Here is a 26,513-nt window from a genome sequence, read left to right as displayed (position 1 = left end):
GCTTTGTCAGTGTCAGGGAGTGCGGGGGCCTCCCGTGCTCCCTCGTGAGCGGGAGGTGTAGGAGGGACAGCCTCCACACAGCCCTGCAGCCCCTGTGAGCTTGCACACAAGGGCAAAGTTTATTCTGGAACGCCAGCAGAGTGGAGGCCGCATCCCAACAGCCTGGTTGCCATGGTGTCTTCCAGAATACAAACTTCCATGCCCCTGACCTTCCAAAGGACAGAGCAAGTGGGAGAGCCACAAATACCTCTAATGGTGGCCTCTCTGCAGAGCCCTCCGTTGGGGATTGAGCTGTGCTGGCTCTGGGGGTGCCTGCCGTCCCCAGGGGCCACGGGGAAGCCCATCACATGCAGGCTCCCACGGTACCCGGATGCCCTTCTGCAGCAGCGCTGCGGCCTGGGGCTTGGCCCCGCAAATAAGCCCTCAGCAGAGGTGTGGGGCTGTGCTCTGTGGCAGCCACTGCTGAGGAGCAGGTGACCCGGAAAAAAGAGGGTTTGGGCTGTGGAAGAGTTTGGGTGCATACCCCGTGATCAAAGCCTCCTTGCCAGGAGCTAAGGAGGGCCTCCCCCGCCTGAAAAGGAGGGAGGGAGATCCTTGGGTCTGGCCAGCGAGGAGTCTGCTCGTAGGAAAGGCTGTCCTGGTCCACCCCCGTTCAGAAAGTGCCTGTCCCCAGGGGCTCTGGGGCCCCTGTCCCTAGTGTGCCTGGGTCCATCCCGGGGTGCCTTTCCCTCAGGGTGCAGAGGCTCAGCACACCCTACCTCCGTCTGGAGGGCCAAGTTCCCGACCCCAGAGGGCAAGGCCTCCATCCAGCCTGTCTACTATTGCAGTGGCAAACGTGATACCACTTTGTCCCAAACCTGTGCCACTTGCACCTGGAGCTCAGGGAGAACCGGTCAGTTCTTGCTGGGGAAGATAGGGTGACCCCGCCCCAGACACACTTCCCTCTTGTGGCTTCATAGGACCTGGGGGAGGCTCAGGGCCTGGGGGAGCCCTGGCCGGCCCAGGAAGTGTTGGGGAGCGCGGGGGCCAGCAGGCTGCAGGCGGCCGACCCACATGCAAGGTCCAGCTCTGTCCTTTCCTAGCTAGCTGTGCCTTGACCTCTCAGCTCCTCACCTGTGACGTGAGGACAAGAATGTCCCCACCCCAGAGGGCCACCCTGCGGATGTGGTGAGCACACAAGCGCACAGCAGACAATCCCCATACAGGAGGGAACCAACCCTGGAGCCATGAGGTGGACGGCAGGCAGAGACCCGGCCCCCTGAGGGCCCCCATCTACCCTCGAATGCTGCTGGCAACCGAGTCGCCCTCCTCTTCACCTGCCCAGCGGAAGCCTGGGGCCGGCGTGTTCTGTGGTGGCCTGGCTCAGTCTAGGGCTGGCCAAGAGCCTCAGAGGGCACGGGAGTGGGGGGCCCTGACTCACCAGGATGTTGCGGTTCCCCTTAGTGAATTCTTTGAAGGCCTGGGTGACTTGTTCCCTCGTTTTGGTCTTCTTAAAGTCTCGGTTCACAGAGCCGTCTTCTTTCTGAGAAGGAGAAGGACACCCGCCCAGGGGGGTCAGCAGAGGGCCCATGGGCAGGTGTGGCACCTGCCCACCTGGCAATCCAAGAACACAGAGCGGCTAGTTGGGCAGCAGTGCAGAGGGGACCAGTCCTGAGCCCCACAAGGGAGGGTGGTGGTGGCAGTGTCTCTGGCAGAGTGTGGACAGTCAGGGAAGGCCTGGGAGTGTGGACACCAGGGATGGAGGAGCGAGACAGATGGGTCTCAGATTCACCCAGGGTCTGGCCCTGGGAACCCGAGTGCCTAGGGGTCCCTGCTGTCCAGAGGTGCCCTCCCTCACCAGACAGAAGAGAGGGGCTCCCCACCCCAAAGTCAATGAGGATCCCTTTGTAATGTAAGATCTTTTATCGTGGGTTCCCTGGAAGCTCAGATATAATACTGCCTGCCCATCCCTGCTCCCTGGTCCACCCAGTGCCAGAGATTGCTCTGTCTTCTTAGTCTGGCACCATGTCTGTTCCAGGCTCTTCCAGGAAAGCACATGGAGCTTAGCTCTCCTGGGAGGAACTCTGTTCTTGGGGACAAAAGGTGAGTGAGGATGGCTCCATTAGGAGCCAAACCTGGGTCTGTGTGCCACCAGGCTGGAGGCTAGTTAATGCAATGCGGTTGCCTCTGAAAGATTAGGCGGGACGCTGGGACACCTGGGTGGTTCAGTGGTTGAACGTCTGCCTTTGGCTCAGGGCGTGATCCCAGGGTCCTGGGATCGAGTCCCACATCGGGCTCCCTGCATGGAGCCTGTTTCTCCCACTGCCTGTGTCTCTGCCTCTCTCTGTGTGTGTCTCTCATGAATAAATAAATAAATCTTTAAAAAAAAAAAAAAAAGATTAGGCGAGACGCTGGGGCAGAGGGACAGCCAGGTGGCTGGCAAATCTTGGGGGAGTCTTCCCCACTGGAGCTCTTTGTGGGGCATCTCCTGGAGCAAGGGAGGTGAGAGGCAGGGGAGGGGAGGAGAGAGGCAGGCAAAGAGCTGGTGGAGACAGCTGGCTTCTCCCAGGGCTGGTCAGACAATGAATGAGGCCAGGATGTCCAGCTTGTGAGGGAGAGTTTAGGGAACAGTGGATTGTTTCAAATAGGTAAGGTAAGGAAAATGAGCATTATGCGGGGGCACACATGAAATCTGCAGCCAGTCTGAGGGCCAAGTGCAAAAAAAGAAAGAGGACAAGGAAACAGCGTATGGCTTTCTCAGGTTGGAGCTGGCGGGAGCCTGGGTCCCCAGGGGGCCATTTGCAGAGGCGCCCAGCCTTCAGCCCGCTGGCTAGCTCCCAGCCGTCCTACCCTGACACCGGTCCAGGCAGCGGGGCCCAGAGTGGGCCATGGACAGAAACCCAGCGAGGCTGCAGGGACTATGGCTCGCCCATCCACGGCCCTGCAGGTGGAGGTGGGCACCTCCGTGCCCTCCTCAGCTGGGAGCCGGTGGCCCAGGCCTCCGCCAGCCTCACCTTGATGCCCTCGATCCTGAAGCCCAGAGTGGCGGTGGAGCTGATGGTCTCTCTCCACTGCATGTACCGGGGCTTGGTCACAGCGCGCTGGGCCTTCTCCTCCTCAGTTGGGGCATCAGGGTCTACCTCGATCATCTTCTGGTACATGTCCTTACGGAGGCTGGGCTTCTTGCGGGCTTTGGTGAGCTCCTCCTCCAAGTAGGTCCTGTGCAGGGAGGGGGTAACGGGGGCTGTTGACTGGACCACAGTTCCAGCCTTGCCCGAGGGGCTGCATTCAGCTTGGCCGGGGCATGCTCACTGGGAGGGATGGTCATGCACTCTGCTCAGGCTGGGGAGAGAACGGGCAGCCCTGCAGATGGGGTGTCCCTGCCAGCATCTCTGAGGGGGCCTGGCAGAGCTGAGGGGCTCTCCCTTCCAGGGCTCCCCACGGAAGCCAGCAGGGCAGGGTGCAAGGAGGCAGGGCAGCTCAGCAGCTCGTCCTGCTGGGGTGAGGTCGGGAGAGGGGCTGAGGGCAGAGTCTGCCCAGGGCCCCAGAGGACCCCGCTTGGCTCCTGCAACCTTTCCATAAAGCAGGCATCCCCAAAGCCAGCACCTGAGCAATGGCAGAGCTAGTTCTGTCCCTCTGGCCCCACTCCCTCCCCAGTCCTCCGGGGTGGGAAGGCCTTAGATGCCACTGGCTGTCTCCAGAGGGGACATCTCCAGTACAAAGGCCAGGTCAGAAGGCAGCCCCTGAAGGGGCCACAGTGTGTGTGTGTGTGTGGGCCCAGGACTGGGAAGGGGCGCCCGGGGGCCCCAAGGCCACTGTCCTATTGTAGATGTGCCGGCTCAGCCTGCCTGGCGCAGCAGCTGCCTCCTCACACCTGAACCCCTGAGCCCCCTAAAGACCCGAAGAAATGCAACCAATGCAGTGGCTCAGTGCCCTGCCCTCCTTACATGCTGGCTCAACTGGCAGGAGTCCCTCGGGAACCCCCCCGGGGAGACAGGGGCAGCACAGGCCAAATCCCTGGCCCCGCAATGCCTCCCTCACCCCCCTCACCAAACTAAGGTGGGAAGCCACCCCTGTGCACACATCGGCTTCCTGCACGTCAGACACATCCCTGCTCCCCAATCAAACCCCCCGTCCCCGGTCCTGGGCTCCTCTGCTGCCCGTGACCCTCCTGAAACAAGATCACAGTACTAAGCTGCAGCCGCAGTGGAGAGGTTTCCCTCCCACCTTTTTTTTTTTTTTAAGATTTTATTTATTTATTCATGACAGTCACAGAGAGAGAGAGAGAGGCAGAGACACAGGCAGAGGGAGAAGCAGGCTCCATGCACCGGGAGCCCGATGTGGGATTCGATCCCGGGTCTCCAGGATCGCACCCTGGGCCAAAGGCAGGCGCCAAACCGCTGCGCCACCCAGGGATCCCTCCCTCCCACCTTTGCGGGTGGGAGCTGCCCACGGTGAACAGCTGTGGACTGTAGCCCAGCCCCTTCCTCCCCACCATCCCAGGGCCTTGCTCCACCACTTTCCATCACACCTGCTCCAAGCTGCTGGTTTGGGACCCAGAACAGACTACAGGTCAACTCATGATGTCTTTGAAGAACAAGTTTCCAGAAACCACTGTATTAAATATAAAAGCCAAATCCTCCAATGTGAACGTGGGCCTGGTCATCTAGAACCTTTTGTCAGCCCTTGGCTGTACTTGTGCACACCCCCTTGCATGTGTACACACACCCCACCCCCACCTCCACCCCCACATTTGCACACCCACCACACATACCTCCACGCATGCACACACACCCACAAGCATGTGCACACACACCCACACATGCGCATACACACACCCATGCTCTCACACACATATGTGCATGCACATGCACACACCACTGTGCCTCCAGAGCCAGGTCAGTGACGACAGGAGCTTGAAGGCAGAGGCTGCAGGGCAGGACGCTTCTGCATGGAGGCCCGTCACGCTGGTGTGTGTATGCCGTGTGGCCGGGAGCAGCTGGCCATCCTGAATGCTCCTGAGCACACTGTGGGGGCCTCTGGAGTGGGTGGGTGGCTCTACTTCTGCAAAGAGCATTTACTAGCTCCTTAAACAGGAAGCAGACCTTGGCTTCCAGTCCTTTCTGAGTGGGCTTTTCTCTAAAAAGCACCCCCACCCCCCGCCGGTCCATCTGAGTTCCGTCTGGCAGAGGAAATGGTCAGCAGCCGGATGGTGGGGCCTGAGCTCCCTGACACCGGCCCCACCGCCCCAGGAGGGAGGTGGCCCCTCTGTCTCACATGAGGGAGCAGGGCCTGCCATGGGGACCAGCCACTCACCATGAAGGAAAGGCAGCAGGCCCGTGGGGGGCCCACAGCTTACATGCCTATGCCTCAAAAGCTGCCGACAGTCCTGGTCTCCACCCACTGGCCCTGACTCCGATGTCAGGAAAACACTTCTGATTCTGCCTAGCAAGTCACATCTAAGAAAACCCGCCAGACCAACGTGAGCGTATGTCCGTGTGGATCCCCGCTCCCACAATGCTCCTGGTTTAGGACACTGACAGGTGCCTGTGTCCCCTCTTCCTCAGGCCTCCAAAATGGTTGAGGCTGGGTTTGCTGATCAGCCTGCCCACCAGTTCCTTTTGACTAGTCTCTACCCCTCACGCCCGGGACTTGGTGTCGGTGGCAGCTACCGGCCTCATCCCTCTGGCAAGCACAGGCCCCCACTGTGTATGGTCACGGGCTGCTGGTCTTAGGAGAGGCTGTGAGGTCAAGGATCCCGGATAGACACAGCTGGGAAAGCACTGCAGTCCCTGCAGGGACACAGGGTCACAGAGAGCCCCCTCAGGGCTTGGTCTGCAGGGCCTGGTACAGACATGGGCTGTGCTTCTCCCTGGCTGCGTGGACCCTGCTTGGACTGGACCATGACCCATGCCTTTGGGTGGCGGTGAGGGCGCAGCAGGGAGGAGAAGGCTTCTGGGGAGACCTACCATCCCCCTCCTGCCCCACTGCCTCCAGGCCCGGCCCACAATTGGGCCAATGCTGTCTTGCCTGGTCATCCTGGGTCTCTCCCAAGAGCACTGGGGTGCTGAGAGACAGAAGCTGCAGGACACAGGGGACGGGAGGCAGCTGTGGGTGGAGGGGGTGCCCATCCCTGGCAGCTTCCCAGGGAATAGACAGGTACACTGGACAACTGTCAGGACCCACCTGCCACACATTCATCCCCAAGGGTGTATTTTTTGGGGTCCTGGTTGGAGTGAATACTAATCAGAATATTTATGTGTCTTCCCTCAAGAGGGTTCATCCTGCTGTACCGTGGGAGGGCCTTCCGGGGACAGAAATAAGACTCTTGGGAAGAGCAGTGGCCGACTGGTAGCTGGAGGGACATTCTGTTTCCTCCCTGTGGGCTGGAGCAGTGAGGGCCTTGGATGGAGGGAGGGAGGGAGATCAGGGACACGCATGAGCAAACAGTGGGATGTCTTCACCGTCCCTTAGTCCCTGCCTGCAGGGCCTGACTTGATGACAGTCCTCGGAGAAGGGAGGAGGGAAAGGGAACTGGCTGTCTGGCCCTCCTCTCTCCTGTGCACACACAGACACATGGACACACACACACCCTTCTTCCTTGTTCTCCTCTTGTAAGAACTAAAACCGCTTCCACCATCCCAAGCAAACACAGGCCCCTGGCTTGGAGCTGCTTCCCAGAACCGCCCCCCCCACCACGTCAATCTCCCTAGTGAGCCACTGGCCGGATGGAGGAGCCCAGCATCTGGCTGCCCAGTCTGGGCACTTGTAGCCGGACGTCCCCCAGGTGAGCATGGCACCCTGACACCATGTGGCTGACTGCCCTACCTGCAAACAGAAGAGCCGCTCCATGACTCCTGGGTCAGAATGTTCCATGTGCAAGAGGGATGAGAACACCATGCCGCCAAAATGGGGCCCACAGTGCTGGTGGCCGGGTCTGGGACCCTCTTGGCTCTGCACCACCCTTTCTTCTCCTAGCCACTCTTCCTGTCTCCTTCCCTCCTGAAGCCTCTCCTGGCTTATCTCCCTGGGCAGATGCCAGGGGTGGGGCCCGATTCCATGCACAGGCCCTAGCACCCCCTTGTGGTCTGCCTTGCGGGGGGCAGAGCACTCCACGCCCACCAAGATGGCAGGCTCCCAGCCTCCTGCTCCACAGCACTCGGATGGCAGGTGCAAATCTTTGTCAGCAAACCAGCATATTCCACTAACTGGCTCCCCCTTTCCACGGGTGAGGGTACAGGGGTGCTGAGAAGAGCCGCTAGCCCAGGTTCTCTGTAGAGCCTCCACATTGCTACCCCAAGCAAGCCCACCTGCCCTTCCCAGGGAAGCTCAGCACCAAGCCGGGCCCCATTATCCAGCCCCATAGCCACTGGCTCTGGACAACGGAGGAGGCCGTCAGGGGCAAAGCTAGGGTCCTGTCCCCTTATGCTTATAATGTGATACGACTGGGGTGGGATGGGGTTCCAGTGGTCCCATCAGACCACTAGCCTGCTCTGGCGCACACCAGACTTCGGGGCAGGCTGGGAATGCCCAGCTTCCCCAGAGGCCCATCAGGTACCTCTGTGGGCAGGGCAGGGCAGGGGCACGGCGGCGGCTGAAGTGTGCTCGGGGGCCTGGCTCACCTGATGCCCATCTTGCAGTCCATCACGCAGGGCGAGTCAAAGGCAGCCAGCAGGTCGTCCATCTGGTTGTAGCGCTCTCCGTCCTTCACCACGTCCCCATGGTAGGCGGGCACGAAGGGCTTCAGCACATCGGCCATCAGCCGGTCCAGGCAGCGCTGCTCGGACTCACAATGCTTCTTCAGGATCCGGCCGTTGGCCGCTGCCTTGAAACTCCCTGCAGAGCAGGTGGGGGGAGGACCTTGGTCCCTGTCCCAGGCCCTCCCCAAGGCCCCCTCGGCAGCACAGGGCTGAGGGTGCCCCCCAGCTCCCCGCCTGCGGAGCAAGCACTTTGGGAGGGGAGCGAGTCCCAGCGCCCGCCCCCCCAGGCTGCACAGTTGGGCTGGGCCCCCAGCTTTCCCAAGAACCCCAGGCTCCTGGTCTGAAGATGCAAGGACACGGGCCCTCACTGCTGGAGGCCCAGCTCGGGTAGTGAGGCCCACGCACGCCTCTGTGTGCTACCATCGGGACCCCCACCCCACCCTCAGTCCTGTTGCTCAGGCAGTGAAGAGGTCCTGATAGGGCTGGGTTCAGTTCCAGGACAGGGAAAGCAGCTGAGAAGCGGGAGGTCCATGGCCCAGCCCACCCGTGCAGTGCTCCACCCGTGCAGTGCTCCTTCCTAGCCACGCTGTCAGGCAAGTCTTTACTCAGGAAGGGTGTTGCCCCAGTGCCTTGGGGATATAAAGGAAATGTCAGACCCTGTGCTGGTCTGCGGTCACAAAGGTCAAGTCCAGGGCAGCCACCGAAACCTCCCCACATGTAGACTAGCCAGTTCTCGGGCTCTGAGGACACATGTCCCTCCTCCCCTGTAGTTGACGGGCACCCCAGCCACCTGGACCTCAGACTCTATACACTGTCCTTTGCTTGTGGGGTGACCGGCCTGCATCTTCCACCACCTCTAAGCTCCTCTGGGGCAGATAGCCTACTTCCATGGATGTCATGACCCCCAAGGCCGTGGTGATGTGGGATACAGTGGGCGCTCAATGAAACACTCAACGTGGCCACTTTATCCAGCATGACAAATGGTGGGCGAGCTGTGAGTGATGATTTCACATTTTTATTGAGCTTGGGGGGAAGAGAGGCGGAGGGGGAGAGAGAGATGGAGAGTCAGAGGGACAGAGGAAGGGGAAGACATGTGAGTGTTTGGGGAAGGGGCGGCATGGGCCCTGGGGAGGAGCCTGAAGGCCACGTGCGGCCAGCCTGAAGGCCACGTGCGGCCAGCCTGGCTGAGACTGTAGACCACAAAGTCTAAGAGACAACCTATTCCAGATGCTTCCATCTCTAGAGCATCCAGGGCCAGGCACCCCCTCCCTCATGCACTGGGTGCCTCCCCACAGAACTAATCATCAGGCAGGGAAGGCCAGAGGCCAGCAGCTACCTGCGTGTCCTGCCAGCTGGATCCAGGGGTACTTCTTCTTGAAGGACATGACAAAGGGAGACCAGTGCACCATGTTTTTTATTTTCCTCCATGATTTGCTCTAGAAATAAGCAAATTAAAAAAAACTCCATTAGAAAGGGAAACATAGTACTTTCTGGTTAGGGTGAAGAATTCAGAGCAAGGTGACTCGCTGCTGCCTGTGGCCCCAGGATGAGCAGGACCATGCATCCCTGAGTTAACTTTAAGACAAAGTCAGAGACAATCAAGGGAAGACTGCATGTCCCAAACACAGGAGCCCCAGAAAGGCATGGGAGCCCACACTGGGCAGCACCCCGAGCTCCCAAGAAAGCGGGTCCCCAGCCTGGAAAACTACAGAGTGAACCCATGGGGGCTCCAGGGCTCTGTGCTCGGAGAGGCAGAAGCTAGGAGCTCTGCGGCAGGGGGCAAGGAGGAGGGGTCCTGCCTTCCCTGGTGGGCACCCCCGAAGACACAGCTCCTCCCCTGCCCTCCAACCGCTGCAAAGGACACAGGCCACATCCCTACAGGGGCTGGTGGTGCCCAAGGTGGATTCAAGGTTAAATCAGCCGCCAGGGTTTTCTCCCCCTTTGCTGAGACTCAGCTGCTCCTGTCAGCAGGCTTTCAAATTAAAATCTGTTTAAGGAGAAGAATTGCTCCCTACTGAACCTGGCAATCTCTCCTGGTGCCAGAAACCCTCACCCCACCATCAAGACCGAGTCTATTCTTACACGAGGCCATGTGACAGAAGGGCTGGGCCTCTACTGGCAAGGTTGTTTTTCTAGATCCTTCTGATGGAGATCACCAAAGAAGGCTAAGGAAGGCCAAGGCGTTACTTATCTGAGCACCCAGAAGTCCCCATAAACGATGAGAAAAAAACCTCATAACACAAGATGAGGTGGGCAGTGGCCTCCTAGATTCGTGCGGAAGACGTTAAGGTAGGCACAGAGGCAATGTGCACGGTTGGCCACCATGTGCCAGTCCCTTCCCTGCAGCAGAGCTCACAAAGGACAAGGGTATGACAGGTGCAGCATGGGAGCAGGAGAGCACATGTTCCCAGGCCAGGGTGGACCCCACCCCATCCACTTCCCCATCAGGGAACACCGAAGCCCACACCTCCACCCTCATGCCCTTCTAGGGCCTCAGTTTCCTCCTCTGCCTAGTGAGTGGGGGGCGAGGGGAGGGTAATGACAGCTGGTCCCCCAGATCCTGTGGATGGCTGAACCCTCCAGGGCAGTGTCACTGGCTGCAGTGTATCACCTCACATTGTATCTGTAGACTCGGGGGCAACAGAGTACCCGGAAAGGACTGGTCCCACGGCCAGGGAGGTATATGTGAAGATGGGGGAGTGCTGGGAAGGAAGGCCTTCGTGGAGGCTGTGCCCGACAGAGGCACTGTGGGGACAGACTGGGGGGAGCAGACCATGGCAGGCAGGGGCCCATGGGACAGAGCCTCGGCCCAGGTCTGGAACCACTGGTCCAGTAGCAGCCGAGGGTGAGCAGGCCAGGCCAGCTCTGGACCCTGGGCCAGGAAGCCTGGAGCTGGGCAGCGTGATGGTGCAGGGAGGCAGGTCAACCTGGGCCTGAGTCCTGACTCTCCATCCCCTGCTCACTGACTGCCATTGGACGGGCTTCTGACCTTCCCGGTGGCCCGACTGCCTTACCTGTAAGAGAGGGCAACACACGGATTCCCCTGATTGCAGGTGGGAAAGCCACTCCCATGAGAATGGGGTATGTGTGGGAGAGTCTGAGCCAGAAGGGAGGGGGTGCTCGGGCGGGGGCCCTCAGACAGTTCATACTACGCTCTAAGTAAACAAACTGGGTACTCAGTTTCCCTTCCCAACATAAGGAAGCATGCCTTCAGCATGAATCAGGCCAAGGCCACGAGAATCCTCTCCCACACCAAGGTGACCCCAGGCGGTAGAATGTTCCTATCCTGTGGGTTGGTACACTAGGGGCACCCAAGTGGTACCGAATGTGGCCACCAACGCCAACCCGAGAAAGCATCTCCAGGTCACAGCTGGGCCTAGAAAAGGAGGTTGCAGCGCTGTTGCTTGCCAGCCCCCAGGAGCAGATGCATCCTAGAATGTCCCCAGAGGTCTGTACACCTGACGGGTCCCTGCTGGCCTCTCTGGGCTGCAGGTGCACACAGGTCAATCTGAGGAGCTGGGCTAGCCAACTGCGGCACGTTCAACTCTGACTCAGGACTTCCTCACACGCACACCTGGGGCTTGGCTTCTCTAATGCAGAAGTGGGGGTGTTCTTCCTGGGTCTGCTGAGCATCGCGGTGAGGAGGGGAGGGCTCCCAGCTCGCTGCAAGCTGGCAGCTCTAGCAGAGCCCTGGACATGCAGAGCCCTGTATGCCTGCCCACCAGCACTGGGCCAGGCACCCGCATTCACAGCTCACCACTCAGGGAGCTTTTGCTATATGACAGGTGTTGGACCAGGTGCCAGACAGATGCTAGACCAGGCATCTCACAGACTCATGTCTGATCTTCACAACAACCTGACAATAGACAGAAGCATTTTCTTTGTAAGCGGAAGAATCCTAGGCTCACCAAGTTGGGTTGCTTCCCCAAAGTCAATCCATTCTCTGCCCCTGCCAGCAGGGCCAGCTTACCCTGGGAACCTCAAACCAATTCAACAGTTGCTGTGCCAAACATCTGGGGAGGGCCCTGTTCCTTCCAGCCCTGTGGACGCTGGACAAGGTACCAGCAGACAAGACTGAACAGGAAGGGCAACAAGGAGGTTTCTTCACGGCAGGTCCCCTGGGCATCCAGCCGCTCTGCTCTGGGGGAGTCTTCTGAGTGCTCATTTGGCATTAGAGTCCAGAGCCTTTGGGAGATGCTCTGTAGCTGGCCATCAAACCCCCAGGTATGTCCCACTTGGGAGGGGGGTGCTGGGCAGGTGCCACTTCCAGCTTAGCTACCAGATAACGCAAGCCTCTCCCATCAGTCAGATCTGACCGTGGCTGGAGTGGTGCACTTGGGATATATTGGGAGCGGTTTGGGAGAAAGGAGAGAGCCACAAAACTGCCGCGGGGCCAAGCAGGTCTGGCGCCAAAGGCCAGGCTTTCACCTTGATTCTGTGCTTCGGGGTAAGGCCAACCAAAGTGACATTGTCAGGGTTAACAGGTGCAGGTTCGTGGACTTGGATGAGACCCAGCTACACAAATGCCTAGAGGACCACATCCCAGGGTTAAATAGTTTGGGTTTTGCTGTTTTCTATGTGAGTGTGGGGCCCCGCTCTCTGCTGACCTGCTGCATGCCTGACCTCGCTCTCTGAAGGTGGGGTCTCATGCAGTACCCCAGCTACATGGGGGTGATTTAGAAGGAAAGGACCAGAAACCGACAGGACGCCGGAGGGGATCCTTTAAGATGGAGCAACCTGGAGATGCATTATGTATGGAAACTGCTCCAGGCAGCTCCATCCCCTTGCACCTGACTTGACCTGAGCTGAAACCATCAGAGAACGTGGAGAGATTTGTAGTGGGAGGAAAAAACCTGACAACAAACCCCTACCCTCTTCATGCAGGAGGCGACAGGAGTCTCAGTGAATCTGGCCAACCCCAGATGAGCCTTCCCCAGCCACAGCCAGCCAGCCTGTCCCAGCAGCTCAGACTTCATCCACCCTACATAACCTGCCAGCAGGAGCCAGAGGCTGGGGGCACAGCATGTGTGACCGCACAGCAGATGTGAGACCTACTCCCTGGAGACCAGCATCCACGTGGGGCAAACACCTTGCTTCAACACGTGGGACCTCAGAGCTCACAGGTTTCTATGCTGGGGAGCCTTCTGGGCCTACGGTTCTCCAGGCCACCTCTGGCCCCAGTCTCAGAGCTGCCCAGAGCCTCAGAGAGCCCAGGGTGGAAACTACCCACTGGCCAGCAGGAGGCAGGGCCCAGGCTGAACCCAAGGGAGGAAGCCTGGCTAGTGTCTGATCCTGTGTGTTTTTCTAAACCAGATTCCAAGCCTCCCTGTGATGCCCGTGGCTCCTGAGAAAACACCATCGTCCGGCTGTGCCCCTAGACATCCTACTCACACTGCAGGGAAACAGTCTCCAACAAACGGAAGGTCTAACTGGGATCACCTCGGGGTCTGGCCTTTGTCTCCCACAAAATCCACAAGGATAGAGCAGGAGGAGGAGGAGAAGGGGGAGGAGGAGGGAGGCAGGGATCCAGAGCTGGGCTGGGGGAGGAGGAGGAGCTGGTCCACCCACACAGGACCAGAGACATGACACACAGGATTCCTCCTCCAAAACTCAGTGGGATTGTCAATATGGGGACGGCAGAGCCTGAACCGAGCGTGGGCCCCTTTGGGGGCACTGGGGACTCGGCAGCTGGCCCTGCCTCCTGAGGGGGAAAACTGCCCAACTGGTCAGCGGGAGCAGGTGACCCTGGGCCTGCAGGGCCATCTGGATCCCGACCTGCTCGCCCTCCGCCAATGGCCATGGGTCCCTCATACCTCTCCCCACCCTCCCACAGACACCTGCCAGGGTGCTCATCTCTACCTTTGGGAACTCTTCCCAAGAATGCCTGCAAAAGACTTAGCTGACCCTATGCAGCTCTGACCCCCCTTTCCCTTGGAAGCCCATCGGGAACTGGTCTGAGCCCCACCCCCACCCTGAAGCAAGCTGAGGGTTCCAGGCAGCTACAGGCTGCTCGGGAGCCACATTCCTCTCCCGTGGGCCGCAGCAATGCCAGGGCTGTTTGGAGAAGCAGGCTCCTGAACACAGTTCTGCACAGCCCCTCGTTCGGCCCAGCACAGCTGGCCTTTCCTCCAGCCTCCCTTCCCACTGATGGTGCCAGGTGACCCCACATGGCTCTGCCTCTGGGGCCGGGACGGCAGGCTTCATGCAGGATTTCCTTTCTAGAAGGCATATGATGAAGCAGAGCACAGTCCAGGGTTTGGAGTTAGGATGGTGCTTTGCTTAGCCATCTCCAAGCTGCAGCACTGCGCAAGCCTTCAAACCCAGCACCCCCTGTCCCCTGCGGTGTTCTCATCTGTCAACCAGGTTCCAGGACATGTCATGTGTCCTGCCTGCCCCACAGGGCTCAGGGGAGAACCGAGGTGAGAATACCAATGCTTGTGCTCTGTATACTGTCCCGGGGCAACAGAACCTCAGGTGTTCATTTTGCTTTTATTTGTGTCTTTTTTTTTTTTAATTGAAATAGTTTTTGCCTCTAAGGCACAGCAGACTGGCGAGAATCCAGCTGGGAGCTTCCAGAACATCAAACCTCGCTAGGTGGCAAGAAGATGAGCTAACGGTGTGATTAACTGCTTGCAATGCTCCCCTCTGGGTGCTCCTGGCAGCCGGGAGCCCACGGGAGCAGTTCCCAACCACCCCCCCGCCCCCCGCCCCACAGCGACCCAGGGACAGTTGGAGCCACCCAGGCCCGGGCGCTGACAGCAGTTTCTGGTTCAGAAAATCAGTAAAATTGCCCAAAGCAGAAGAATCTTCCCAAATAACCCCACTAGGTGGAAGTGGGCCAGGCACCACCAGAGAACAGTATTTGCGGGGTAAACAGTGAGATGGCTGAGCACATTCCTCTTTATAATGAGTGGGGCTTTTCTTAACCTTTTCCCATCTAACTTCTTCCCTCAATTTTCTGCTTGTCTTCCAGCACTTCCCTTTTTATTGAAATAGTTTGACCAGTTGGCTAACTTTTTCTTTTTTAAATTTATCTTATTATTTTTTAAAGATTTTATTTATTTATTCATGAGAGACACAGAGAGGCAGAGACACAGGCAGAGGGAGAAGCAGGCTCCTCAAGGGGAGCCCGATGTGGAACTCGAACCCAGGACCCGGGGATCAACCTGAGCCTAAGACAGACGCTCAACCACTGAGCCACCCAGGTGCCCCTAACTTTTCTTTTTAGATAATTATACAGAATCTGTTTGTTTTTGTTTTGTTTTGTTTTTTAAGAGTAAAATAGATGAGGAGAAATCTCTTAAGATGTCAGAAAAGGAGAATCTTTTCTGGACCCTGGGACTTTCCAAAACTGCCAAGAGACTTGGCTTTGTGGCATACGTGTGTGCACATGTGTGTTAGTGAGAGCTAATGACCTGGCTTGTGGGAGAAAGAGGCCAAGATACTGCATGTTACATGTCTGATGTACTGTCAGGCATACTTGTAATTTCCCATGACCTCCTTCCTCCCCACACTGATAGAGCTATGTCTGCTCCGCAAGCAAGGACACATGTTCAGAGAGGATAAGTAATGTGCTCCAGGTCACACAGCTTCCTGGTTTAATTTAATTCCGAGCATTTTGTTTTGTTTCAGCCAACAGGACAACCAGCCCCCACCTCCCCCAATCTTCTCCCCCTGTTCTGGGGCTATTAGCCACTCCCCCAAGAGTGGCTCTTCTGATGTGGGGGGGCCTCCTTGAAGGCCTGCTCTGCCCCCTTCAGAGTCTGTTCCCAGAGCCGCCTCCCTGACACACACTTAGTCAAGGCCGCATGTAACCAAGCGCTGAAAGTGGATGCGGGAGGCCCCTGCTCAGGGAAGGCCTGCCCCTCGTCAGTGTCCTTTGTTCTGCTCTTGCAAAAGTCTGAGCGAAAGTCACGGAGTTGTCCATGTTTGGAAAAATGCTTTTTTCTTCCTTCTTTTGGTCTCTCTGAAACAGCAGTTAGGGTTTCCCTGGTGATCCCTCCCTCCTTCGCTGGGGGAAAGCCTGCGCTTCTCCCATGCCAAGGCCAGCCAACTTTGTTCATTGTATTCAGCCTGGCAAAGCCTCCCGAGCGGGCAGCTGGGCAGCTGGGCATGCCTGGGCAGGTAGGGGCCCCTGGCCCAACGGCTCCCCTCCTGGAGCCCTGCTCAGGAACCTGGCTGGGGCCCAGAGTGAGACCTGCCCCTGCCAGCCTGAGCTGTGCACTTGGGGGCGGGCGGGGGAGGGCGAGGGCAAGGGGGAGGGAAGGCCTTTCAAAACCAGGACCCCGAGGATCGGAAAAATTAAGCCCAAGGACTTGGCAGGGCAGGTAGCTCCGGCTAAAAATAAAGAGTCTGGGCTTTAAGACTAACCGTCTTTCCCCCCTTTAACAAACAAGACAATTCTCTTAAAAACCAAATGCAAAAACACGTTTCGAAAAGGACCCAAGGAATGTTTTCTTTTATTTCTGCCTCCTCACGTGATGCTCCCCAGGCTGGATGGGGGGGTTCCCGGCAGGGGGGCATAGACCACCGACCACAGAGGTCATGGCTGCGCACACCTTCTCCCACCTGCCCTTTGGAGCAGCCACCGATGGAGGGTGGGGTGGCTGACGTCCCCTGCACTGGACATGTGGCTGGGCTGGGGCAGGAGAGCAGGGGTGGGCAGCCCTCTCCACCCCACCAGGCCTGGCTGCCTTGGCCGCTACAGGCGTGGGAGGCGGAAACTGGCCCAGGGTTCTCGGGGTGAGGGCTCCGTCCTCTCCACTCCCATGAGGGCTTCTATGCTCCAGCTCAGGGGTGTAGACCTGGTCAGGACCTACAGCTCCTGCCTGAAGTGGGTGCTCCCGATGCAAGCCCAGCCCCGCTGATCCTGTCTGAGGGAATCACTCTGGCCGGTCGATGCCTAGCGGCACTTTCTGGCCAAAGCCAGGAAACCCCTGAACGGCTGCCCAGCTCTGCTTTCCTGGTGAGCTGCCTTCCCAGACCCAGACTGGTACCCAGGGGTCCTCAATCAGAGCTACTCCCCCTCTGCCATCACCCGGATCTCTGCCAGGGCGGCTGTCCTGGCCCAGCTGGTGAGTGCTCACTGCCCCCTAGGGACACAGGCCAGTCCCAGATGCCTTTCCGCCCTCACTCCCACACACAGTCTCTCTCTCTCTCTCTCTCTCTCTCTCTCTCTCTCTCTCTCGGCCTCTCCCATCCTCTCCTATTCAGCCAGCCCCCTCCTTGCTCCACACCTGCCGCACACCTGCCGCACACCTGCTTCACCCCGCGTCTCTGCTCATGCAGGTGCAGACGCTCCGCCTGCAGTGCCCTCCTTCCTCACCCCCACTGATCGGCATCCTACCTGTCCCTGCAGCCTATCCCACTGGAATCTCTGAGCTGGCCCTACTTCTCCACAGAGCTTCTTAGGTCACTCCAGCCACATGCCTGTTCTGGAACCCCAGGGGTACATATGAGTGCCTCAGGATTCTGTGTACCATCCTGTGTCTGCCAGCAGAGGGTAAGCTTCTGGAGGACTGGGCGCTTGTCCTAGCACTTGTCCACACACAGTGGACGACAGCACCACCAGCTGTGTGAGCAATGAGGACATCTCACAGGCCCAGCACACAGCCAGGGCCCAGGCCTTGCCATATCCCACCTCCTACAAGACCAGATACACCTAAGCTGGCTCACATTTCCTTAGACTCACCTGCCAGGGCCTGGATTTTTCTAGAGACAAGTGCAGGGAGCAGGAGGGGCATATGTGCAGGAACTTCCTGCTCAATCCGCCTAGGGTTCTCTGTACCCACCATGGCTCCAATAGGCAGCTGGCAGCCTGGCTGGCCCTGGGCACCAGGGATCTCTTCACAGGCACGCATGAGGGTTCAGAGGACCCCCTCTCCTTCACTCAGGTCATCAACTCAGCACGGAAAGGTCTTCTTAGTAGTGCATCCTCCAGACCTCCTGCCTCCCCAATTTCCAGCTTTTTAATTTTTTAAAAAAAGATTTATTTTTTCATGAGAGACACACAGAGAGGTGAAGACACAAGCAGAGGGAGAAGCAGGCTCCCTGTGGGGATCCCAGGGCCTGGGATCAAGTCCTGAGCTCAACCACTGAGCCACTCAGGTACCCCCAATTCCTAGCTTTACAGGAGCTGGCATCCAGGAGACCTGCAATCCTGCCAACTCAGCCTTTGTTTGGCAAGCCAGGAATGGAGGTATCCTTCACTCAAAATGGAAATGTTCCTAACACTCCCTACCAGGCGAGGCCCAGGAATGCTCCATCTCTGGTCTAGAAGGTCACTAACTTGGCTCCTCCTTCCTCCTCCCGCCTGGGCTTCATCCTCTTAAGAACTAAAAATAATGGAGAGCTAGAGGAAACAGGAGGGGTGGGGGAGGTAGGGGAGGGAGAGAGGAGGACACACAGAGGGAGGGAGGGTAAGACAGAGGGAAGCGCCCTGCATGGACAGAGGCCTAGTGTACCTCTCGCACCAGGAGCCAGGGGGTCTCCAGGCTGCAAGACCAGGGGCCGGGAACCAACAATGGGAGGAAGCCGGGAGAGGCCTGGCCGGGAAGAGCCGTGGGGTGGGGAGGGTGGCCTCCAGCAGCTGACCTCCCAGCGGACAAAGCTCACAGGACAGAAGGGCTCAGCTTTTCCTCTGGGAAAGGGTACACAGGGCCCTGCCCAGCTAGGGGTGGCAGTGGCGGTGGGGGTGGGGGAGCCCACCCCTGCGACCCACACCAGGTCCCTCCCTCCCTTCCCCTGCCTCAGCTGGCCTGTCCCCAAGGAACTTATTTTCACTTTGGTAAAATGCAAAGAAACAAAGCCCAGTTACAGAGGGTGGAAATTTACCGAAGGTCCTCATTGGTCAGCAGACGCTGGCAGGAAGGGCGGGGCTACACAGCATCCCCCCCACCACCTCCTGTCCCACTGGCCTGGGGTGCTGGAGGCCCCGACTCCTCCCTCCCAGCTCCCCGAGACCAAGCCCAAGGCCGAGGCCAAGCCCAGGTGGGTGGCACGGTGGTGCAGACAGCAAGTGGCTCCCACTAATGTACCAAGTAGCTGATTAGTAGTGAGTAGTAGGGCCAGATGCAGTGCTTGGTGAGCATGGTGTATGCAGGACACCAGCACCTCGACCTGCTACATGGGGACTCTTGTTCTCCAGGGTTATAGATGGGGATACAGCAAGCTTAGACAGTTTGCCCCAGGTTTGAGAGCCAGTACGGGGCCAAGGCGGGATTCAAACCCAGGCAGCTTGGCTCCAGGGTGCGAGCGCATCATCAGCCGCTGGGCTGCTCTGTTGTCACTGGTGGCATGTGAGCCACAGCCGGAGAGTTCCAGGGTTAAAACCTGTTGCTTCCGGCCAGCTGGCAGTATTAGGCAAGTTAGCAGCCCCTCTGGGCTCCAGCTTCCAGCTTACCACCTGGCCTGCAGGACTGTTTTCAGGATTAAATTCTCTGCGTGCAATACGGGTTGGCAGACACGAGCAACCAGGAGAGTGAGTGCTGCACACCTCCCGTGGGTCATGTCTGGTCCCTGAGCCCCAGAGGGGGTGCCTCGTCTGGGGATAAAACAGTGGCAGGGGCTCTGTCTATGCTGGCTCCGCAGACTTGTGGTGCACAGTCTGCTCATGTCCCCCTCTATCCCCCAGCACTGGCCTTCAGACCCTGCCACCCCCTGAGGGACATGCAGAGAGTGAAGGTCACAGCTGGCAGGAAGTGTGTCCCCACAGTGGTCCCATTCCTTCCACAGAATGAACCCTGGAGGAGCTAGGGGCTTGCCTTAATCATCTTTCTGGAGGTTCTAGAAGCCCCAGGAACTACTTTACAAAGCTTGGTGCTCGAGACAGCAGGTGAGAGGAGGCCTGGCCCGTGAGCCACCAACCTGTGCCACCAGCGGCTCTTCTGCTGCCTGCAGACTGTCACCCAGGGACCTATGGTTTGAAAGAAGTCCCTCTGCTCACTCCCAGAGGCTCCCCTGGCAGCAGGGCCAGGCCGCCCGTCTTTCTCCCACACAGGAGTATGATATTGAGGCCACCAGGAAAATGTAAAGAAGGCATCTGCAAAATTTTGAGGAATCTAAAATATCGCTGCCCATCCCTGTAGCTCTCAGAAGCACAACACCACTACCAACACAGAACTGTCCTGGTTTAGTGGCTCTTTCACACTCCTGGGTGTTTCTTTTTCTTTTTTTTAAGATTTTATTTATTTATTTGGGAGAGAGAACGTGCAAGAGAGTACAAGGCAGGCTCCCCGCCAGGCAGGGAGTCCAACTCGGGACTTGACCCTGAGATCATGACCTGAGCTGGAAAGCAGCTGCTTAACCAACTGAGCTGCCCAGGTGCCTCCAGAGAGGTCAACTTTTAGCAAGCTAGAGGTTGAAGAAGACTTCTGCTCTGTCCAGTGGTGTTCTCAGGCTTTCTGATTTACAACTCGTAATTTCAATCTCAGGGTATCTCCAAAGAAATACCCGGGAGGGGGTGCCTGGGTGGCTGAGTCAGTGAAGCACCTGCCTTGGGCTCAGGTCATGATCTCAGAGTCCTGGGATCATGCCAAGTCAGGCTCCTTGCTCAGTGGGGAGTCTGCTGCTCCCTCCACCTCTGCCCCTCCTCATGCTTGTGCTCTCTCTCGCTCCATTTCAAATAAATACATAAAATCTTTAAAAGCTGACCTCTCTGGGCCAAGAATGTTCATGGACACAATACAGCCTTCTAAGTAGCTTCTGAGAACCCATAAAGTACTTGTAAGAGATTTGCTTAGGGGGTTACTCTGGGCTAACTCCAAAGCCAGATTTTTGGGAACTCCCACGTAAGGAATTTCTAACATGGAAACTTTTCAGGAGGAGCGTGAATGCCACACCAGAACTTACATGCAGTATCAAATATTGAACTATATTTAGGAAGTATTTCCAGGCAAGATGTGGTAGTGCAATTCATATTTCTGACAGATCACACTGATTTGCCTGTGGCTAAGTGGCGGCAAGCAAACGGATACAGACCTGCAGAGACAGTCAGAAACCCTGAGCTCATTTCCAAAGAAGCACCTGCAGCCCTGCCCAGGGGAGACTGGTGCCTGGGGGAGGCTGATGCCCAGGGGAGGCTGATGCCTGGGGGAGGGTGAGCCCAGGGGAGGCTGAAGCCCGGGGGAGGGTGATGCCCAGGGGAGGCTGGTGCGCCAGGGGAAGCTGGTGCCCAGTGGAGGCTGGTGCCCAGGAAGGCTGGTGCCTGGGGGAGGCTGATGCCCAGGAGAGGCTGATGCCCGGGGGGAGGGTAAGCACAGGGGAGGCTGATGCCCAGGGGAGGCTGGTGTACCAGGAGAAGCTGGTGCCCGGGGAAGGCTGGTGCCCGGGGAAGGCTGCTGCCTGGGGGAGGCTGGTGCGTGGGGGAGGCTGGTGCCCAGTGGAGGCTGGTGCCCGGGGAAGGCTGGTGCGTGGGGGAGGCTGGTGCCCAGTGGAAGCTGGTACCCAGTGGAGGCTGGTGCCTGAGGGAGCTGGTACTCAGGGAAGGCTGGCATATGGCTCTGGATTCTACCGTGCATCACCAGCTTTCCCTCTCCCAACCGGAGGCCGTCAGGACAGAGGCTGTCTCAGTTAAGCAGCCATGCATCTGTTCATGCGTCGACCACTGCAGGCACAGGAAATGGGTTGTCAAGAAAACACAGCAGTGAACCCCCAAGTACGAGCAAGACTCGTCAGCTCTCTGAGCACGGCTGTCCCCCGGGTCATCTTGATGTCTATGCTGGTACGTGTGATTTTCATAAACACACTGACTCATCGCCCTTCCCCGTGCATCGCTGTCAACCAGGCCCTGAGTGCTTACTTAGCACTTTCCCTAGCAGCCCGGGCCTGCTGAGAGGCAGCCAGACCACGGGCCTCCCATGCCCAGAGAAGCTGGAGGCCCAGTCAGAGCACAGACCTGGGGTTCCCGCCTGCACGGCCAGCCGCGGCGGGGAACTCTCGTGCCCCAAAAGCAGGAACACCCGGACTGCCCGCTTCACTCTGGGCTTTAGGCTGCAGTGAAGTGGCATTTATCATATCTGGAGACATCTGCCAGCAGCTCTTGGGATGACTGCAGACAGGAAGGGTTTCACAGAGCAGCAGCATGGGCTCTCTGCCGGCCTTCCTGTCTTCTCCCTGAGTCCCAGGACAGTGGCCCATGAACACAGTACAGGATGGCCTGTGTGCCTCCAAGCCTGACCCACACCCAAGTCCCCTGTCGCCCCCATGGCCCACAGAAAGCTTCTGGACTCTCCAACTCAGCTCGCCTCCTTCCTACTGTCTTACAGGAAATAAAACACTATTCCAGAGAGGTGAGTGGGTTATCTGAAAAATGTCTTCTGGAACGCCAGAGGCGGGGGACCAGGCTTCACGAGCTCGGGAAGGCCTTCCCGCCAAGGACTTTGGCCCTGGGGCCGAGGACCTGCAGAGGCACTTGGAGGTCAGGGCTGCTCCAGGGAGATGGGGTCTCCCCAGGCTCCGGGCACCGGCAAGAGGTGGGAGCTGAGTGGGTGCAGACGGCAGCGCCCTATGAGACCTGCACCTGCCTCATGCCCGGTGGTACACGTGTCCTGGAGGAAGGCAGACGGTGGCTGCCACGAGGGATGAAGTGAGAGAGAGCCATCCTCTCCGGCGACTGAGAGCCGTCAGGACTCTGTCCCGCAGAGTGAGGGACTCTGGAGTCTCACGGTGGCCACAGCCCTCTGGCAGGCTCAGCCCCCGGGGACGGCCCACATTTAGGAACTGTAACATCACTTCTGGGGAACAGAACCAGCTGGCTGACTTATTCCCCCTAACTTTCAATGCTATTATTAGAGCACATCTGCCTCTGAGTGAAGTCACCAAGGAAAAACCCAACTGAAGAAAATATTTTCAAGCCATCGTCATTTCAATTTTTGGAAAAGGAAGCAAGGCAACAAACCACCAAAGAACCCCAGGATTCAGGGTGACCCAGGAGGGAAATGGAAAGTATGTGCCCTGGGAATGCAGGCGGCTGAGCTATTTACATAGCTCTTGGCCAGCAGGACGTGAATGGACCAGACCCGCAGCTTCCCAGACTCTTTCCTCCTCCTTTCCCCACACTAGCTCCTCTCCTTCCCCTTCACAGGGAAGTCTGCTCACATTCCCCCTCAACCCTAAATCAGACCCAGAGTACAGCCACTTAGTGATAAGTGACCAGATCACATGGGGCAGATTCCAGCCAGTGGGCAGCCGATTTAGTTTCTTTGGCTAAGATTTTTTTTTTTCCAAATTAGTTGCTGACATGTAAAATCGGGACATTTCACTCAAAAACCCAGATCTCCAACTGTCTTTGAGATGCCTGGCCCAGCCTGCTGGGTGGGGTCCATCGGCGGGCGGGAGCTGAGCAGCACACCATGGGATGGGTCTCCCCGTACCCTGTCACCAGGCCCTGTTCCTACATGATCATCATCTGCCCAGCGCCTGACAGCATGTGAGTTGAACCCCTGGTTTTTTTCTTTTTAAAAATTTTATTTATGTATTCATGAGAGACACAAAGAGAGAGGCAGACACATAGGCAGAGGGAGAAGCAGGGAGCCCGATGCAGGACTCAATCCCAGGACCCCGGGATCATGACCTGAGCTGAAGACAGACACTCATCCACTGAGCCACCCAGGAGTCCCTGAACCCCTGGATTTAAAGACAAATAGGAAGAAGAGGCCAGGATGGTCTTAGGACCTCTACTGGACCCAAGCAGTCTGCTCACTGGCCAAGTGGATGTGGACAGACTCATCACTGACTTCGCTGAGCCTCTGCTTCTTCATCTGCAGGTAAAGAGGAAAATTTACAGCACTGCCCATGCCCTAGACTGTAGGGAGGATTATGCAGAAAAACCAGGGGATGCTTTGAATACTTGACTATACCATATGCAAGGTAAGGCCCTGGCCATTCAGGGCAAAGGATTAAAAAAAAAAAACCCAAGGAGAGCTGGCCTCTCTGGTTAGAAGAGTAGCTGGGGAGAGAGGAGCGGAAGCCCAAGACATGGCTCAGCAGCCACCTAAGGGAGCTGAAATAGAACCCAGGACTTCTGAACCACCCACCCGTGCCGCCATGGCTGGCACTCCCTTGTCTGCTCACCCAGATATGTGCAACAATGCTCAGTCACAGCTGAACAGCATGGGCCTTGACTGCCTCTGCCCCACATCAGTTAGAGCAGAATTTAGAACCAGGGCACCTGCCATAAGGGACTGCCAGCCTCAGCCCAGTCTGGGACAGAGACATGATGGCATCGAGACGTGACATCCTGGCTATAAAACTCAACACTCAAGGTCAGGGGAAAACCAAAGAGTCCCATGCCTCTGAGTATTTCATAGTGTGGTGGCCAACTACACCTTGGGTGTTGACACAGAGAGGACCAGACTCCTTCAGACAATCCCTGAGGGCTCTCATCTGCCCCCACTCAGGCACCCCCATGCTGAAGGAAAACCGGCCTGTTTGCCGAGACATATCATGCAGCTTGGCACTTCTGAGCCATCTGTGCTGTTGGCTCTGGCAGAGATGCCTTACCTAACCTGCCCAGAGAACTCTTCTTCATCCTTCAAAACCCTGCTCAGGCATCACTGCCACCTTGCACTTTCCTCAGACCCCGTGTCCCTTAGCCCAATGCATGAGCAAAGGGACCCTGTACCCCCCACCCCCCAAGGCCCCTCTGCTCCAGACCTTGCATGTCCATTTCCCACCCAGTTCTGAGCGCATTCACATGACTTGGTTATACCACAGGGTCACCAGCAGTGGAATGAGCCTTCCTTCAGAGCAGCAAACAGCTCATCCACCCTTAGTCCTTAGGCCCCCCAAGCTTTCTCGGGGTCAAGAATCAACCAGTGCCTGGTAACTGAATGGCTGGGAGTCCCCCAAGACTCAGCCTAGTTGGGAAGGCAGAAGAGGAGACTGGCCTAAACCCCGAGCCCCAACCATGGCATCTGACTTAAGACTGGGGGCCGCAGGGTGGGTCCTGAATCAGGGAAGGAAGCCATACATGCGCCCGGAGATCAAGAACAGATGCTCGTGTGAGGTCCCAGCACCCCCAGGGGAAGAGACAAGCAGGGAGAGCTCTGAACCAGGACCCAGTGGGCAGCCCTGGCCTGCCTCCCTCGGGACACCCACACCCTCTGATAGCAAGGCCAGCCCTGGCCACACATGACACTTGTCGTAGTGGCTTTCTCCTATAGACTTAGGGTAGGGCTGCCCGGAGGTGGGGGGACTTGGGCACATGAGGAAGACAGAGCCCCTAAAGGCACCTGGGGGGATACTCGACATCAGAGCAAGATGCAGCTGGAGTTCACACCCCGACTACCCAGACCACAGCTCAGCAGACAAGGATGGGTCTCCTCACACCAGGCTCATGCTGGTCCCACAAACACCCCCCAGGGCTCTCCAGAAACCCAAAATCTGGGGGGCTCTGCTGCCTACTTCTCCCTCCTCTTGTACTCTGCTGGCTGGGATGATATGTACCTAAACCCAACAACATGTGCTGTATGGGGCTCACTGCTGTGTCCTGGGGAGCCCACAGCCCATTACGAGGATAAACACGGAGCTGAATAACTATGAGAGGGTCAGAAGTATTGGTGACTTTATAGAGGCACAGACACGGGGCCACAGGGAGTTCGTTTCTTTGGGAGATGGGAAATAAATTAAGGAAGCTTCATGGAAAAGGTGGCATTTAAGCTACAGAATGAAAGATGAGGAAGATGATCGTGTGTGTGTGTGTGTGTGTGTGTGCGTGTGTGTGCGTGTGTGTGTGTGAAGTGGGGCAGGATTTGGGGCCTGGGAAAAAAGCATGAGCGAAAGCAGAGACACAAAAAAGGCCCATAAGAACTGCTTAGCTCAGCACCAAGCTGGGCAGTTGATCTCAGAGGCAAGCAATTAAGGAGGCAAATTGAAGGGAATTTAAAACAATAATAAGGGACTCCTGGGTGGCTCAGTGGTTGAGTGTCTGGCTTTGGCTCAGGCCGTGATCCCAAGGTCCTGGGATCGAGTCCCACATCAGGCTCCCCACAAGGACCCTGCTTCTCCCTCTGCCTAAGTCTCTGCCTCTCTCTGTCTCTCATGAATAAATAAATAAAATCTAAAAAACCCACAAAACAAACAAAACAATAATGAAATGGATTGGCTTTCTGCTATCACGAGGGATTGGCACCGTGGATGAACACATGCACACTTGCCTTCGTTCCAGTCCTCTGAGCCTCCATCTTATTCTATACACCTGCTGTGTGAACTGTTTTATTTTAATAACATATGTAAGTTTCAAATTCCCAGAGGCGTTAGCTATCCTTAATACACACTCAACCGCACACAGAAGAGCCTTCAAAAACTATCTGGAGTAAAGTCAGCACCCCCGGACCAGATGCACAAAGGGACTCCATGCTTCAGGACAAGTTCACAGGATGCAGAATCCATCCGGGCTCCACCTGGCACCAGATTTGTGTCCTCACGTCCCGCCCTGAACCTCCAGAGCAGGCCAGAAAGAAACGATGGGAGCTCAGAAAACCGAGAGAAGCACGACCGGGCTACTCCCCCTTTCCATCCTGCTGTTCTAGGGGGCCCCTTGAAGCGTTACTGAAGTTTAAAATTTCTCAGCAGCAGAGATGTTTAATAAATCCTGGAGAAATAAAGGACAGCATTACAATTTCTGGATTTACCGTGAAAGGGGAAATTTGTGAATTTCTGCCAAATTTGTCTTCATGTTTAAGATTTTTTTCTATTTATATTTCTCCTGCTTCAGCTGGAAGAAACTATTCAAAATTAAAAATTAATAAGAAGTGCACCACAGCCAATTATAGAGGAAAACAGATGGACAAACCCGGCTCTGTCCACTGAACGTAAACTGGCAGAGGAGATCAG

At 57.2% G+C, this 26,513-nt stretch overlaps 1 protein-coding gene across 2 annotated transcripts in view; it reads right to left on the bottom strand.

Annotated features, from left to right (window-relative positions):
- ITPKB (inositol-trisphosphate 3-kinase B) overlaps positions 1–26,513 on the bottom strand; it is a 91,478-nt gene that overhangs the window by 5,614 nt on the left and 59,351 nt on the right. Inside the window, exons 2-5 of one of the 2 annotated variants that reach the window (XM_038542808.1) lie at positions 9,016–9,115; positions 7,602–7,815; positions 2,994–3,198; positions 1,421–1,522 (exon numbers count right to left, since the gene is read on the bottom strand). In XM_038542808.1, the coding sequence (XP_038398736.1) occupies positions 1,421–1,522; positions 2,994–3,198; positions 7,602–7,815; positions 9,016–9,115 (621 nt within the window). Of the gene's footprint in view, positions 1–1,420; positions 1,523–2,993; positions 3,199–7,601; positions 7,816–9,015; positions 9,116–26,513 lie in introns of those variants that run through there. The other variant, XR_005362270.1, reaches the window with a different exon arrangement.

The sequence above is a fragment of the Canis lupus genome, chromosome 7 (assembly GCF_011100685.1).
Source record: "Canis lupus familiaris isolate Mischka breed German Shepherd chromosome 7, alternate assembly UU_Cfam_GSD_1.0, whole genome shotgun sequence".
NCBI lineage: Eukaryota > Metazoa > Chordata > Mammalia > Carnivora > Canidae > Canis > Canis lupus.
The sequence above is the reverse complement of the archived record's forward strand: the minus strand, read 5'-3'. Positions and strand labels throughout refer to the sequence as shown.